The 15,071-nt window shown below is 37.0% G+C and overlaps 1 protein-coding gene across 1 annotated transcript; it reads left to right on the top strand.

The window, feature by feature from the left end:
* Window positions 1-785: 785 nt before the first annotated feature.
* LOC135627407 (ADP-ribosylation factor-like protein 8a) lies at window positions 786-4,539 on the top strand. Its single transcript, XM_065133498.1, has 6 exons — window positions 786-918; window positions 1,397-1,478; window positions 1,577-1,609; window positions 1,698-1,819; window positions 3,931-4,092; window positions 4,207-4,539. Exons 1-6 carry the CDS (start codon window positions 881-883, stop codon window positions 4,322-4,324), a joined length of 555 nt encoding a protein of 184 aa, XP_064989570.1. The 5' UTR covers window positions 786-880; the 3' UTR covers window positions 4,325-4,539.
* Window positions 4,540-15,071: the final 10,532 nt, after the last annotated feature.

The raw sequence follows: 15,071 nt of genomic DNA on the forward strand, positions 1-15,071 counted from the left end.
CCACGACGAATCATGCTGCCATATTTCAGGAGTCAACTGGCCGTGCTTTGTTTTTGGAACTGGCCAGTTAATCATGGTTACGCTATTCTCTATAATTTTAAACCCTCAAGATATGCGGCTTAAATACCTCTAATTCTATAATTTCGAATTCCAAATTCCAAATACTCACGCAACAAGTTAGACCACAATTAAATGATGTTATATATGGTAGTGCATTATACTTTCCCTAACACTCATGTTCATTGAATCCGCTTAAGTGGGACAACAATGATTTTTCTCTCAAATATTAAGATTGATCATATATATCACCATCATTAACATCCATCCAAAAAATTTAGACTAAGCATGATTAAATCAAATTAATATTCAATAATTTAGATAATAAAAAAATATTTAAATGATTAAAACATTTTAATTTTTTTAATGATCATAATATCAAATTATATTTTAAGCATAGTCATATAATAGTTTACTAATGAGGATTAACCATTCTAAAGTTTAAAATTTTTAACGGCATGTATGATGAATATGCTAAACAAATCATATATATATATATATAATTAATTAATTTTGGCCAGGTTTTAAAGCTGTTATGATGGTAGTTGAGACGGGTAGATAAGAAGGTTGGGGAACAACAGTTAAATGCACGCGTAATATCTTGTCAAGAAATAACTCGGTCGTGTTTGGTCCCACCACCGTCCACCGTGGAAGAACCACCCACCACGACCACCCAGAATGTACCCACTATTAAAACCTGCTGCTAATCTTATCGCGTATAAACGATGGCCACGTACAATGAAATAAGCAAAGCAAGCACTTCTCTTCCCTCCTTTTATTGGGTGACGACCCTCCATCTCCTCGTCGATCCTTGGAGCGAGCCATGGGGGTGTGGGAAGCTTTCCTCAATTGGCTCCGAAGGTGACATCCTTATCTTTTCCTCCTATGTTGATTGATTGTGTCGGATTCAGGGTTTGATCTCAAGTCCCCGCTTCTGGTTTCTGTTGTTGTGCTTCTTGATTTTGTTGAAATGAATATTGGGGTGATAGATTAGGATATATATTTTTTGGGATGTGTGACATGTAGCCTTGGACTACTTGTTGCTGAATCGGTGAGTCGTAGCTGCGGACTGCTATTGATGGGCTAGTGGCAACGTATTAGTCCTAGGGTTGAGAAGATTCGGTTTAGTTTATTGAAAATTTGGTATTTTATTTTGTTGGAGGTTTTGTGATGGTTGATGCGATCTCATTTATGATGGAGGATATGGAGAAGCATTGGTGGTGTGAGTTGGGAGATCGTGGAATCGCGTGTGATATGACCTTTCGCCTCCTTCTCCGATTCAAGGCATTAAAAAGAGTACTTCTAATGTAGTTTTTGTGTAATTTTCTTGAAAATACAGCCTTTTCTTCAAGCAAGAGATGGAGCTGTCTTTGATCGGACTTCAGAACGCTGGGAAAACTTCCCTTGTGAACGTCGTTGCCGTATGTGTTCTTGACGCGATTACGATTTTACCATGTTCATGTTTCTTAGGGCACGTTAATGTATTCATTTGCTTAATTATGTTTGTTATCTCCGGCAGACTGGTGGATATAGCGAGGACATGATTCCTACAGTTAGTAATCTCTTAATTGAAAGATTGTTTACTTTAATAAACCAGCATTTTCTCAGTACTAATGTTGATTGGTTTGCTGGATCTATAGGTAGGATTCAACATGAGGAAGGTGACCAAGGGAAATGTTACTATAAAATTATGGGATCTTGGTGGCCAGCCTAGGTTTCGCAGTATGTGGGAGAGATATTGCCGTGGAGTCTCTGCCATTGTGTATGCTCTTTTCTCCTTTCTTAGATGCTTGTTTAGCTCATTTTATTCAAACCTGTTTTTTTTTTTTTTTTTTTAAATGGATATCTATAATTGTATATGCGAACTTGTGATCTTGCCATACTGAACTTGTTGCTCTGGTTGTTTATTGCATATGCCAACAAAATGGCCAATAACTATTATGTTTCAGTGTTTTTCTTCATTATACCTTTGTTGGTCATTTCAAGATTGCTGAATTAGAAGGTTCAAATGCCAGTATTAAGGAACTGATTCTGTCATTTGCTTCACACAATTGTGTAATCTTTTTTCATTGTTTTACTTTATTATAATGCTAAGATATAAAAGTTAGATTACTGGTGCATTGTACTCGTGTGCCATTAGTGTGCAGTTCTGGTTTCTGATAGGTTTGTGAAGAAATCACAGTAGAGAAATCAATGTGTGTCAAGTGTCTGATCTTTCTGGTTTCTGAAGTGGAATGGAACAAATGAGCTCCACCTTCCTGTAAGCATTTGATGGTGGAGTTTTCCCGAGTTTTTAATTGTTAGCAAATCTGGCTAAACAGTGCTTCTGTTTTGTTTTTTTATTCTTTTTCTGGAAAGAACAGAAAACCTTGTCATTAGTTAGCTTCCAGTGTGATATAACTTACTATCATTCCCTTTTTATCTGTTTGTTTTTTAAGATGCATACCGGTACCCTTGTCATGCCATGCCAAAATATAGTTCATAAGAAATAGTCTAGTTAATTCTAATGGTGGTAATACTATACTGTAAGGTGCCAGTTGTCAACCCTGTCCATTATCTTTGTTTTTCTAGATTTTGGGACCATAGATTATCTTTGGTGCCTCTTTGTCCTATTACCTCAACATGAGTTTTGTTATCTTCTTTCCTGCCAAGTATTGTGTAGGAGTATCTAGGTTAATGCTCTTTTTTTGTAACCTCATATCATTAAACTAGGCTAACATGAACCTCATGTTATTTTCTTAGTTATATTTTTAATCTTCTTGTTTTTCTTCTCTTATCTAGTCATCTCATAAATATTGCTGTTGCTGGTAGATACATGAATGCTGAAAGCTGGGAGAACTTATTTTTCAAGTTTCCTATCACTTTCATACTTCTCTATTTGGTTTCTTAATCCTTCTTTTTAACATAAACAACATTATCAACTACATTTATTTGGGGCCATTTTTTGAATAGCACAAAGATGTTTAAGCGTGGATAACAAATCCTGCTAGACTCTTGTCAGACTTATTTGGTGCTTAACTCCAAGAGTTAAGATGGAGGATTCTAACGCTCTTTTGTGAATGCCAAAGACTTCACCCATCAAACAATGAAATTAATAGGTCATGAATGAGTCTCATGTATGACCTTCTCAGAAACCATAGTACGGTTTACAGAAATGCAATAATGATATTTATGTTGCCATCATTCCCATCTATAATCAATAGTTGGAAGACAAGCCCACCATTCAGGACTTTGACCAGCATCTCACCATTCACATCATAGAACAGGTACTGTAACAAGTTTGTAAACCATACTGTGTTGCCAAAATGCAAGTATGCATTCCACCCTCCACCACCACCACCATAATACACCTCTAGTTAATACAGCGGCAATTAATGGCAATTACTGTCCATCCACACTATGTTGCTATTTCTTCCTTGACTGTCACCTGCCAAAAACTTCACTGTGGCCATGGGCACTCAAGCGAGGGCTTTTGATTTTACTTAATGCATCTAAGACAGTAGTGTGCTTATGAAATATAATAAATTCTCATAAAATATGTAAAGTGAGTTAAAATTTTTGTCCTTGATTCATAGAGCATTTTGGTTAGCAGAAATACATGTCTGATGTCATGTATTTTTGCTGCTGCACTTAACACATGCTTGTATTTAGTTCTTCGACATTCAGATGTTCATGTTAGATTATTTCTTATTCTTCCATTAGAACTGTGAAACACCATATTTATCATTTAGTCTAAGAATAGTTACCTTAAAAGAGCTTAACATTAAGGTTAGCAGAAATCGAAAGTTACATTATGATACAATAGCTTTCCAACGTCTAGTTGCATGGTAAGAAGAGCCTGTCTTCAATTATAACTTTGTTTTGTTTCTGCAGTTTTGTGGTTGATGCAGCAGACCATGATAACTTGCCCATCTCAAAAAGTGAACTTCATGATGTTTTAAGCAAGCCATCATTGAGTGGCATCCCATTGCTGGTTCTTGGAAATAAAATCGATAAGCCAGAAGCTCTGACAAAGCAGGATTTGACAGACCGGATGTAAGTAACAACAGATTTCTCAATTTTAAGATTTTCCTATTACACATGGACAACAAAAAGAAGTTCTTGTGATGTGTATGCTGCTCTGAATCTAAGCATGTACTTGTCTTGCAGGGGCCTGAAATCTATTGCAGACAGAGAAGTCTGTTGTTTCATGATCTCATGCAAGAACTCGAACAACATAGACTCTGTCATAGATTGGTTTGTGAAGCATTCAAAATCAAAAAATTGAGGGTTTAGCCCTCCATGGCTGTGGGTGCCACATTGTTTTCTAGGGTTAACTAGGTTGTTTTGGTGGTGATTTCTGCTCTTGGCTGGCTAGGCTTCTGGCTTCTACTGTTGCCCGTCACTCATGCTGATTCATGTGCAACTGCATTTCTGTACTCTTTCCTGGCATTTTTCATGTCAAATTATTTATATGAGTGAGAAAATTTTTGGCCCTGTTCAGACCGGATTGGACTTGATGTACATTTGATGGTGTGAAAATTTTTTATACTCCGTTAATGCAACAATTAAAAAAAAATGTCTCTGAGCATGTCATCTCATCAGGTTCATTGTTCTATGCTAGGATATGGTGTTGAACCAAATAGGCAAAAAAAGGGGACAATTGATGTTTGAATTTCTTTCTTTTGATCTGTTGATGATCCAACACCCCACCAACCTACAACAGTTTCTCAACTTTGATTACTAGTATCATTTTGTGTAACATCCCATTAGTCTCACATCGGAAGTGTGCAATATGTATGATTAACTTATAAGGGTCTGATGAGTGTATTATGTTAACTCTTGCTTAAGTATTTTGGTTCACGTGATGGAGTCAGAGAACTCATCACGGCATGTCCTCACATTGCATACACATTGTCCGATGTGGAACTAATGAGATGTTACATTTTGTAGACAGGTCGTATTTGATCATTAGTGACTGGTATGAACTTAATGAATATGGTGAAGCACAAATTTTGGCTGTTCCCTCTACTCATCATCCTTCACATAAAATATAACAGGTCTCACTCCTTGACTTGGATTCAAGCTTTTAGATCAGGGCTGAGATTAGCTTATTGATCATTACTCCTCTATTAGCTTACAAGTTCCGATTATCTGTTCTTTGTTTCGTTGGGTTTCAATGATTTGTTTTTGGCATTATAATTTAGACTAATTAAAAGATTATATGATGGACATGATTCATTATAAACACCTATTAGCACTAAGCAATGATAAAAGATTTCAACTGAATCAACACATCATGACAATAAATTGCTGATGATGGAGATTAATGATGAAATGATAATAAATAAATGAGGCGGCTATTATCGAAAGGGATCTGACATTTGATCCACTACATCATCCCAAGCTCATCACCTTCTCTACGATCCTATCAACCCAATGCGTTGGCTGAGGATATCATTGGCACAACCATTAGTTATAGGTACCAACCTTACGATTTTTTTTGTTTATTGTTATTGATATTTTATCACGTAATATCTAGATATATATTGTGATGTCCTTGTGTTAGGACTCTAGCTTAGGAGAGTCCTAATTGAATTTTATTGAAAGGGGTATTTATGTAAAACTTACTTAGTCGACTCCTATTAAAGAGGTGAAGAGGCGGGCTAAGGTTAGGATTAGTTGGGAGATTGCTTTTTAGAGTAGGAGTCTTATTAGAAATTGGTTAGAAGTAGGAGTCTTGAGTAGGAGTCATATTAGGAGTTAGGGTTTAGAAGCCCTATAAATAGTCATGTATTCATCCTCTTTTGACAAGCAATAGATGAATCTTCTTAGCAGCCTTTGAGCAGCAACTTGGAGGAAAGAACCCCTATAAAGTTCCAAGGAGACCGATCCCCTAAAGAGATCAACCCCAAGCTTAGAATATGCTAGGGTTCTAACACTTGATATCAGAGCAGCATTCTTGGCATCTCTTTGCTCTTCCATAGCCATCCATCAACCCTCCACAGTCGTCCAAAGTAATTCCCACAATTGCTTAAAAGATCATTGTCGAATTCCACCATCATCTCCACTATCGCGGATCATCCTTTGATCTCCCCGTAAATTGCAACAGGTTCTGGTTTCCTACCTTACTGTTGCTGCAATTTAGTTATCCTTATTCAAAAATCTAAAAAAAATATTCCCATATTGTTGCATAAACTTTTCATCGCAAAGTTTTTATCTCTACGACGATAAATGCACTACAGAATTCCAATCGCATAGCACAATTTATTAGATCTTGCTACTGTATTTTTTCTATCCAAATCTCTACAAAATTTTTATGACAGCTTTACACTTCCTAACAGCGGATTTTCCTTTGGTTTCACTAAAAAATTCCTAATATAAACCACTGATCTTTTACATTTAAACTACTTGATGGACTGTAGAATTCCAACCACATAGCATAGATTATTTGATCTTGCTACTGTATTTTTTCTATCCAAATCTTTACAAAATTTTTACAACAGCTTTGACATTTCCTAACAACGAATTTTCCTTTGGTTTTGTCAAAAGATTTCCAATATAAACCACTGATCTTTTACATCCAAGCTACTTGATGCACTATAGAATTCTAACTGCATAGCATAGCTTGTTTGATCTTTCTACTATATTTTTTCTGTCCGAATCTCTATGAAATTTTTACAACAACTTTGACACTTCCTAATAGTGGATTTCCCTTTGGTTTCATTAAAAAATTCTCAATATAAATCACTAATCTTTTATGTCCAAGTTGCTACACTTTAGACATAAAAATCTACTGTAGTACCTTTCCGTGATCCTCAATTTTTTTGAACCTTCCACCACCCCATGCTATTAACCCATCAACAGAAAAAAGGCAGGGACATCTCTAATCTATAGGCATATGCTATGGCTTCTCAAGATCCAATTAATACCAAATTTAAAGCATAGGAATCTCGGATTGAATTGTAGCTTGAATCGCGCTTGGAGGACAAATTGCGTGCTTTGTTTGTAGAATTCAGAATTGGACAACCGTCAAGTCCAACCAAATTTTAGTAAGAAGAGAGTTCAGAGAGGCCTCCAGAGAAGGAGAAACATGTTAGGATCAAGGGTCGGCACTAAAAGGGTGGGGTGAATTAGTACAGCGGTAAAATAACGTCGGTTTAAAAACTTCATTGCGATTAAAACCATTTTCGACGTAAAATCATTTCGTAAAGGTAATACTTTGAAAGCATACATAAAAGAGTAGTGGATGTGAAGACTCAGTTTGCAGTGAGATAAATAGCAAGAATAAAATGCAAACCATATTTTAGAGTGGTTCGGTCAATGTGACCTACATCCACTTTCGGCTTCCTCCTCTAATGAGGTCACTGGCGTCCACTAGAGGCCTTCCTTCAATAGGCGAAGGCCAATCACCTTTTACACCCCTCTTCTCCTTTTACCGGGTTTAGGAGTCAACCCTTACAAGCACTCACTTACTTCTCTCTCAAACTAGTCTAACACTTAGAAGAGGGAGAGGAGATTGAACAAGATTTTAGCAGTGTTTCTTTCTTTTTAAATTCTTTGTGCTTGTGTGCTTTAACTAAGGATGAGAGGGGTATTTATAGGCTTCAAGTTGATTCAAACTTGGAATCTAAAACTTTTCTATACCGAGTTCCCCGGCCATGGGCGGTACCACCACCTGCACTGGGCAGTACCACCGCCCAGTGTCAGTCGACACTAACACTGTCCTAGGCGATACCACCACCCAGGTCTGGCGGTACCACTGCTTGGGGGGGTAGTGCTGGGTGGTACCACCATCTAAACTAGCGGTACCACCGCTTGGCATGCTGCCAGGGGCGGTACAACCATCCAGACTAGTGATACCACCGCCTGACACAATCTCGAAAACTGTGCCATGATGGTGAGACTTCTTGGGGCATTGTTTGGGCCTCTTATTGGGCCCAACACAGTTTTTACATAGGCCTAACTGGCCCCTATTTGGGTTAGTAGAAATCCAAGACCAATTACATGCTAACTACGAAATCCTAAGACATTTGCTAAGCTAAACAAGTCCCTATGTCTATTCTTCTGGTGATCTTCTGACGAACTTCCGACGATCTCTCGGCAATGTTCCGGTGGACTCTTAGCAAGCTCCTAGACTTCACGATGATCTTCTTGGCGAGTTCCGATGAGCTTCTATGGCAAGCTCCAAGACTTCTCGGCTGGTTCCGCCAGAACTTTCGACGAACGTCCGGACTTCTAATGAACTCTCGAACTCTCAATGAAATCACGTCCTTGACTCTGGGACTTCATTTTGCTACATGCCTTGCTATCGTAGTTAATCCTGTACATGTAAAACACACTTTGATCTAGATAATTAATACTAAACATTAATCATGTTGTTCGGCATATCATTGGTCCCTCGACGCTTCGTTCGATTCTTCGGTGCATCATCCTCTCTTGCAACCTATTGCCCAATCGGCCAGTTGACTCTGCAACTCCGATATTCTTGGCACAGTATCTGCTCTTTTTAGCTCGATGCCCGAATCCATGGCTCGAAGCCTTTTGTCGATACGTCGACCGATCCTTCGGCCCGACGTCCAATCTTTTGACATGTTTTCCCCCAGCCCAACATGATTCTTCCTGCTTTAATTATCTCATCCTAATCAAAGCATCCAACGTCACTCAAAACGTAGATTAAACCATAAACACTTATCAATTGGTTTCATCATCAAAATACGAGATTCAACAATCTCTCCCTTTTTTATGATGACAACCAATTTTGACGGAGTTAACCTTAACTCCCGGAGTTTAAATAAACTCCCCCTATCAATATGCTATATAATTCTTGGATTCAATATGTCATGATAAAATAAACTCCCCCTATTAATATGCCATATAATTCTTGGATTCAAAATCCAAGCAAACATGTCATGATAAAATCATGCATGATATCAACATACTTCTCCCCCTTTGTCATCAACAAAAAGGAAAAGTCCAACTATTCATGTGTTTGGAAATATAAGTTCAACTTATTGCATGAAAAACATAATATCAAGTTTTATCATCATGCAATTTGAAGCTAGAAAATTTAGCAAGTGTTATATCATGCTTAGAACATTTATGCAATCAAGTTTCAGATATGCAAGTTTTACAACAAACAAGCTAGCAATGCAAGATAGCATTTCTTTATAATGTTCAAGATAGCAAGTTCTACATCATGCTAGCTAACAAATTAGAGATGATAAAGGAAGCAACTCCTGCTTCTTGAAATATGCAAGTTGCAAGCTAGCAATTTTTTACTTCTTTTGTAATGTTTGAGCTAGCAATTTTGCTTCCATTGCAAAGTGCAGGTTAGCATGTTTTGCATCTTGAGATAGGTAAGATAGCACTTTTGGTATGCAAATTTATAGTATGCAAGCTATCAAATTTTACATATAAAAAAATTAGCAAAATTTTACATCTTTTCAGATGTGCAAGATGGACTATTTTGCCTTTTTTTGAAATGTGTAACTTGGCAAACATTGCTTCTCTTAAGATTTGCAAGATAGCACTTCTTGCTTCCTTTTTTAGATTAGCAAGCTAGCAAGTTTGTCTCTTTTCGAATTGTGCAAGCTAGCAAATTTGCTTTCTAGCAAATTTTGCTCCCTCTTTGTCATTGTCAAAAAGAAGGAAAGACCCTTTACATCAATTTTCAAATTATGACAAAGGTAAGATAACAAAGATGAAAAATCAAGTCATGAATATCAAAATAATTTTTCATCATGAATATTTCATCATTGCATGCATCAAAATAATATCATGAGTGTTTCAAGCATTCACATCATCACATGAAGAATATCAAAAAGAACTTGATGATTAGATATCCTTCATAACTTCAAGTCATAAACCTTAAGAGATGTCATGAGAGAACACATAAACGATCTTGATTCATGTATAATATCTCTTAATTCATTATGAATCATAAAAATTATAATTCCAAAAAATCAAGAGAAACCATGATTAATTTTAACAAATATCCTATTAAATAAATAACGTAAAGAATTCTTAGAAGATCATGAAAAATCTTGATTCATATAAAAGATTTCATGAGAGATTATGATTTCAATAAAACTCATTCAAATTCATCAAATCATTTTCATAGTTCAAGAGATTCACAAAAGCATAATATACATGGATTCATTAATCTTTTATCGAAAAAACAATAAGATAGAGATGTTTCATCTTAAGTTATTGGTTTAATACAAGTATGCATTTATCTTTTTATTACAAATAAAAACATGCATCAACTTTTAGGATCGAAAAGTGAATTTCATCATAAAAACATCAACACTAATAAATCACAAAAATCATCATGTATAACTTTAAAATCTCATGCATAAAGTCGTCAATCATGGTATCAAAATATTTAATATTTTCATTACATCATTATGCATTACTTCAAATCAAACATGATTTCATTTAATTAAAATCGAGGAATAACAATGGAAATCAACATGATACATATTATTACTTCTTAAAAAACATTCATAGGATCATCATTAGATTTAAATCTAACATTTTATTCCATTAACATAACATATATAATTTTTATTATCATTTTTAAAATTAGATCATAATTTTTACATTTTTATTTTTAAACATGTAATTTTTAAGAAAAAATAATTCTAAACTAAATTTAAAAAATACATCATGAAAAGCATCATGTAATTTCGAAGTAAATTAATGGGGTTTCGATTACCTTATCGTCGAAAGTCATTAAGGCATAGTTTGCCACCTCGCCTTTCTTGATTTTCTCCTCGTTTTCGGAGGAGCTCGATTCGTCCCAATTTTTGTTCTTCTTCTTACGTTAAAAAAAAGTAGTTGCATTCTTTTTATTCTTTAATTTTTAGTTTATGAACTTTTTAAATTTCTTAGTGAGTTCAAGTTCTCCATCACTTGAGCTTATGCTTGAGTAGTCTTCAAATGTTCTAAGTTTGAAATCCTTCTTGCTATTTGGAATGTGGTTCTTGAGTTCTTCACATGTATTGCACGTCATTTCATAGGTCATTAGAGACCCGATAAGTTCTTCGATAAAAAAAGTATTTAGTTTTTTGATTCATGAATAGCGGTTACTTTTGAATCCCAAGTTTTAGAAAGTGAGCGTAAAACTTTATTCACAAGTTCAAGATTCGAAAAACTTTTACCAGGAGCTTTTAAACTATTGACGACATCCGAAAACAAGTGTATATGTCAACAACGGTTTCGCTTGGTTTCATTCGAAAAAGTTCAAAATCATGCAATAAAAGATTGATTTTTGAATCTTTAACCTTTTTAGTGCCTTCATATGTAATTTCGAGAGTATGCCAAATTTTGAAAGTCGTTTCACACATAGAAATTTGATTAAACTTCTAAAGCGCAAAATAAAGCATTCATAGCCCTAGCATTTAAAGAAAAATTCTTCTTCTCAAAATCATTCCAATCTTTCATTGGAAGAGAAGACCTTTTAAAACCGGATTCGATAATGTTCCATAAGTTCAAATCCAAAGAAAGTAAGAAAACTCTCATTCGAGTATTCCAATAAGTGTAGTCCGTCCTATTAAAAAAGGGAGGACGAATGAGAGAATGACTCTCTTGAAAGCCGAAAAGAGCCATTTCTCTTGGGTGTTAAACCAACTGAGAAATCACGAGGCTCTAATACCAATTGTTAGGATCAAGGGTCAGCACTAAGAGGGGAGTGAATTAGTGCAGCGGTAAAATAACGTCGGTTTAAAAACTTCATTGCGATTAAAATCGTTTCCGACATAAAATCGATTCGTAAAGGTAATATTTTGAAAGCATACGTAAAAGAGTAGTGGATGTAAAGACTCAGTTTATAGTAAGGTAAATAGCAAGAATAAAACGCAAACCAGATTTTAGAGTGGTTCGGTCAACGTGACCTACATCCACTTTTGGCTTCCTCCTCCAACGAGGTCACCGACGTCCACTAGAGGCCTTCCTTCAATAGGTGAAGGCCAATCACCTTTTTGCACCCCTCTTCTCATTTTACTAAGTTTAGGAGTCAACCCTTACAAGCACTCACATACTCCTCTCTCAAACTAGTCTAACACTTAGAAGAGGGAGAGGAGATTGCACAAGATTTTAGCAGCGTTTCTTTCTTTTTAAACTCTTTGTGCTTGTGTGCTTTAACCAGGAATGAGAGGGATATTTTTAGGCTCCAAGTTTATTCCTGAAAAAATACCCCTTTCATCCCTGGTTAAAGCACACAAGCACAAAGAGTTTAAAAAGAAAGAAACACTGCTAAAATCTTATGCAATCTCCTCTCCCTCTTTTAAGTGTTAGACTAGTTTGAGAGAGGACTAAGTGAGTGCTAAACTCAGTAAAAGGAGAAGTGGGGTGTGAAAGGTGATTGGTCTTCGCCTATTGAAGGAAGGCCTCTAGTGGACGCCAGTGACCTCGTCGGAGGAGGAAGCCAAAAGTGGATGTAGGTCACATTGACCGAACTACTCTAAAATCTGATTTACATTTTATTCTTGCTATTTACCTTACTGCAAACTGAGTCTTTACATCCACTACTCTTTTACGTATGCTTTCAAAGTATTACCTTTATGAAACAATTTTACGTCGGAAACAGTTTTAATCACAACGAAGTTTTTAAACCGACATTATTTTACCGTTGCACTAATTCACCCCCCCTCTTAGTGTCGACCCTTGATCCTAACAATTGGTATCAGAGCCTCGTGATTTCTCGGTTAGTTTAACACCTAAGAGAAATGGCTCTTTTCGGCTTTCAAGAGGGTCACCCTCTCATTCGTCATCCATTTTTCAATGGGACGAACTACACTTATTAGAAAACTCGAATGAGAGTTTTCTTGCTTTCTTTGGATTTGAACTTATTAAATATTATCGAATCCGGTTTTAAAACTTTCCCATCTTGGGTTCCCCGGGCATGGGCGGTACAACCACCTGCGTTGGGCGGTACCACCGCCTAGTGTCAGTCGACACTGACATTGTCCTGGGCGGTACCACCGCCCAGGTCTGGCGGTACCATTGCTTGGGGGGGGGGGCAGTGTTGGGCGGTACCACCACCCATACTGGCGGTACCATCACCTAGCATCCTGTCAAGGGTGGTACAATCGCCCAAACTGGTGGTACCACCGCCTAACACAGTCTCAAAGACTATACCACGATAATGAGACTTCTTGGGGCACTATTTGGGCCTCTTATTGGGCCCAACACAGTTCTTACATGGGCTTAGCTGGTCCCTAATTGGGTTAGCCCAAATCCAAGCCCAATTACGTACTAACTATGAAATCCTAAGACATTTGCTAAGCTAAACAAGTCCTTATGTCTATTCTTCCGGTGAGCTTTTGGAGATCTTCCGGCGAACTTCCGACAATCTCTCGACAATGTTCCGACGGACTCCCAGCAAGCTCCTGGACTTCATGATGATCTTCTTGGTGAGTTCCAATGAGCTTCTCTAGCAAGCTCCGAGACTTCTCGGTTGGTTCCGCCAGAACTTTCGATGAACGTTCGGACTTCCGACGAACTCTTGAACTCCTAACGAAATCGCATCCTTGACTCCGGGACTTCATTTTGCTACATGCCTTGCTATCATAGTTAATCCTACACATATAAAACACACTTTGATCTAGACAATTAATACTAAGCATTAATAATGTTGTCCGGCATGTCATTGGTCTCTCGATGCTTCGTCCGATTCTTTAGCGCATCGTCCTCTCTTACGGCCTATTGCCCAATCGGCCAGTTGACTTTGCAACTCCGATATCCTTGGTGCAATATCCGCTTTTCTTAGCCCAATGCCCGAATCCATAGCTCGAAGCCTTCTGTCAATACATCGACCGATCCTCCGGCCCGACATCCAATCTTCTAACATGTTTTCCCCTAGCCCAACATGATTCTTCCTGCTTTAATTGTCTCACCCTGATCAAAGTATCCTGCGTCACTCAAAACACATATTAAAACATAAACACTTATCAATTGATTTTATCATCAAAATACGAGATTCAACAGGACAACCCTCAAACATACTTTAGCCATGCATGAGGGTGGATTTCCCATGATGGGAAGAAAGAGACCCGACGAGGTGGATTTTGCGCACTGAACGTTACTTTCGCTATTATCAAACATCGGATGGTGCTATGGTGGAATTGCTGTCATCCACCTTGAAGGAGATGCTATTCAATAATACAATTGATTGGAATACAATCATGGGGCTCTGACGTGGGATCGATTTAAGAATGCACTACTGAATCGTTTCGGACCTACGAAGTATGAAAATATCGATGGCCAACTCACAAAGATTCAACAAACCTCTATGATTTAAGAGTACAAAACCAGGTTTGAGAAGCTATCATACCTTGCTCATGATTGGACTGACCATCAATTATTAGGAAGATTCATCAAAGGACTCAAGCCAGAGATAAAAGTGGAGGTTAAGGCATGGCAGCCCCATACCGTGACAACTACGAGTTCGTTCGCCCGAGTACAAGAAGAATGGCTCAACCAAGATGCTCGGAGGATGAGAACCTCTCCTAGGCCCATGATATATAAACCTCCTTCTGCTCCTAGCTGTCCTTCTGTAACATCCCCCATTTTTGAAAATTTAGTAAAAGATTTGTTTATAAAAATAAGGATTATTTAATAATTATTTTATATTAAATGATATTATATTAAAAGTTTATGGTCAGGGACCTAAAAGTAAATATTAGAAGTTTGATATAATTTATGAAAGATTCAGATTTAAGTTAAAAAAAAAAATAGTGGACATGTGTCACTAACTAACCTAAGGTTTGTGCCACTTATCTTTGCTCTAAAGATGACACCTAGCCCCTTTCATGCATGCATGACACCTTGCAACTTTTGCATTAGCCAAAACCCAAATAATTAGATGAAAGGTTAAAGAAAACAAACCTGAAGAGTTGCAGCCAACGTGAGTTTGAGAAAATAAGAAGAAGAAGAAGAAGAAGAAGAAGAAGAAAAGAAGAAGAGCTTGAGGTTTTTCATCAATTTTTCCACATTTGGGATTAAATTATTTTAAGACAAGTGTTCTAACC

Source organism: Musa acuminata, chromosome BXJ2-11 (assembly GCF_036884655.1).
Source record: "Musa acuminata AAA Group cultivar baxijiao chromosome BXJ2-11, Cavendish_Baxijiao_AAA, whole genome shotgun sequence".
Classification (NCBI taxonomy): domain Eukaryota; kingdom Viridiplantae; phylum Streptophyta; class Magnoliopsida; order Zingiberales; family Musaceae; genus Musa; species Musa acuminata.

Excerpts from the sequence above, each read along its gene's own strand:
- LOC135627407 (XM_065133498.1), top strand. The coding sequence starts at position 881 with ATGGGGGTGTGGGAAGCTTTCCTCAATTGGCTCCGAAG. Across the intron at positions 919-1,396 it reads TTCCTCAATTGGCTCCGAAG|CCTTTTCTTCAAGCAAGAGA; the intron begins GTGACATCCTTA and ends TTGAAAATACAG. Across the intron at positions 1,610-1,697 it reads GCGAGGACATGATTCCTACA|GTAGGATTCAACATGAGGAA; the intron begins GTTAGTAATCTC and ends CTGGATCTATAG.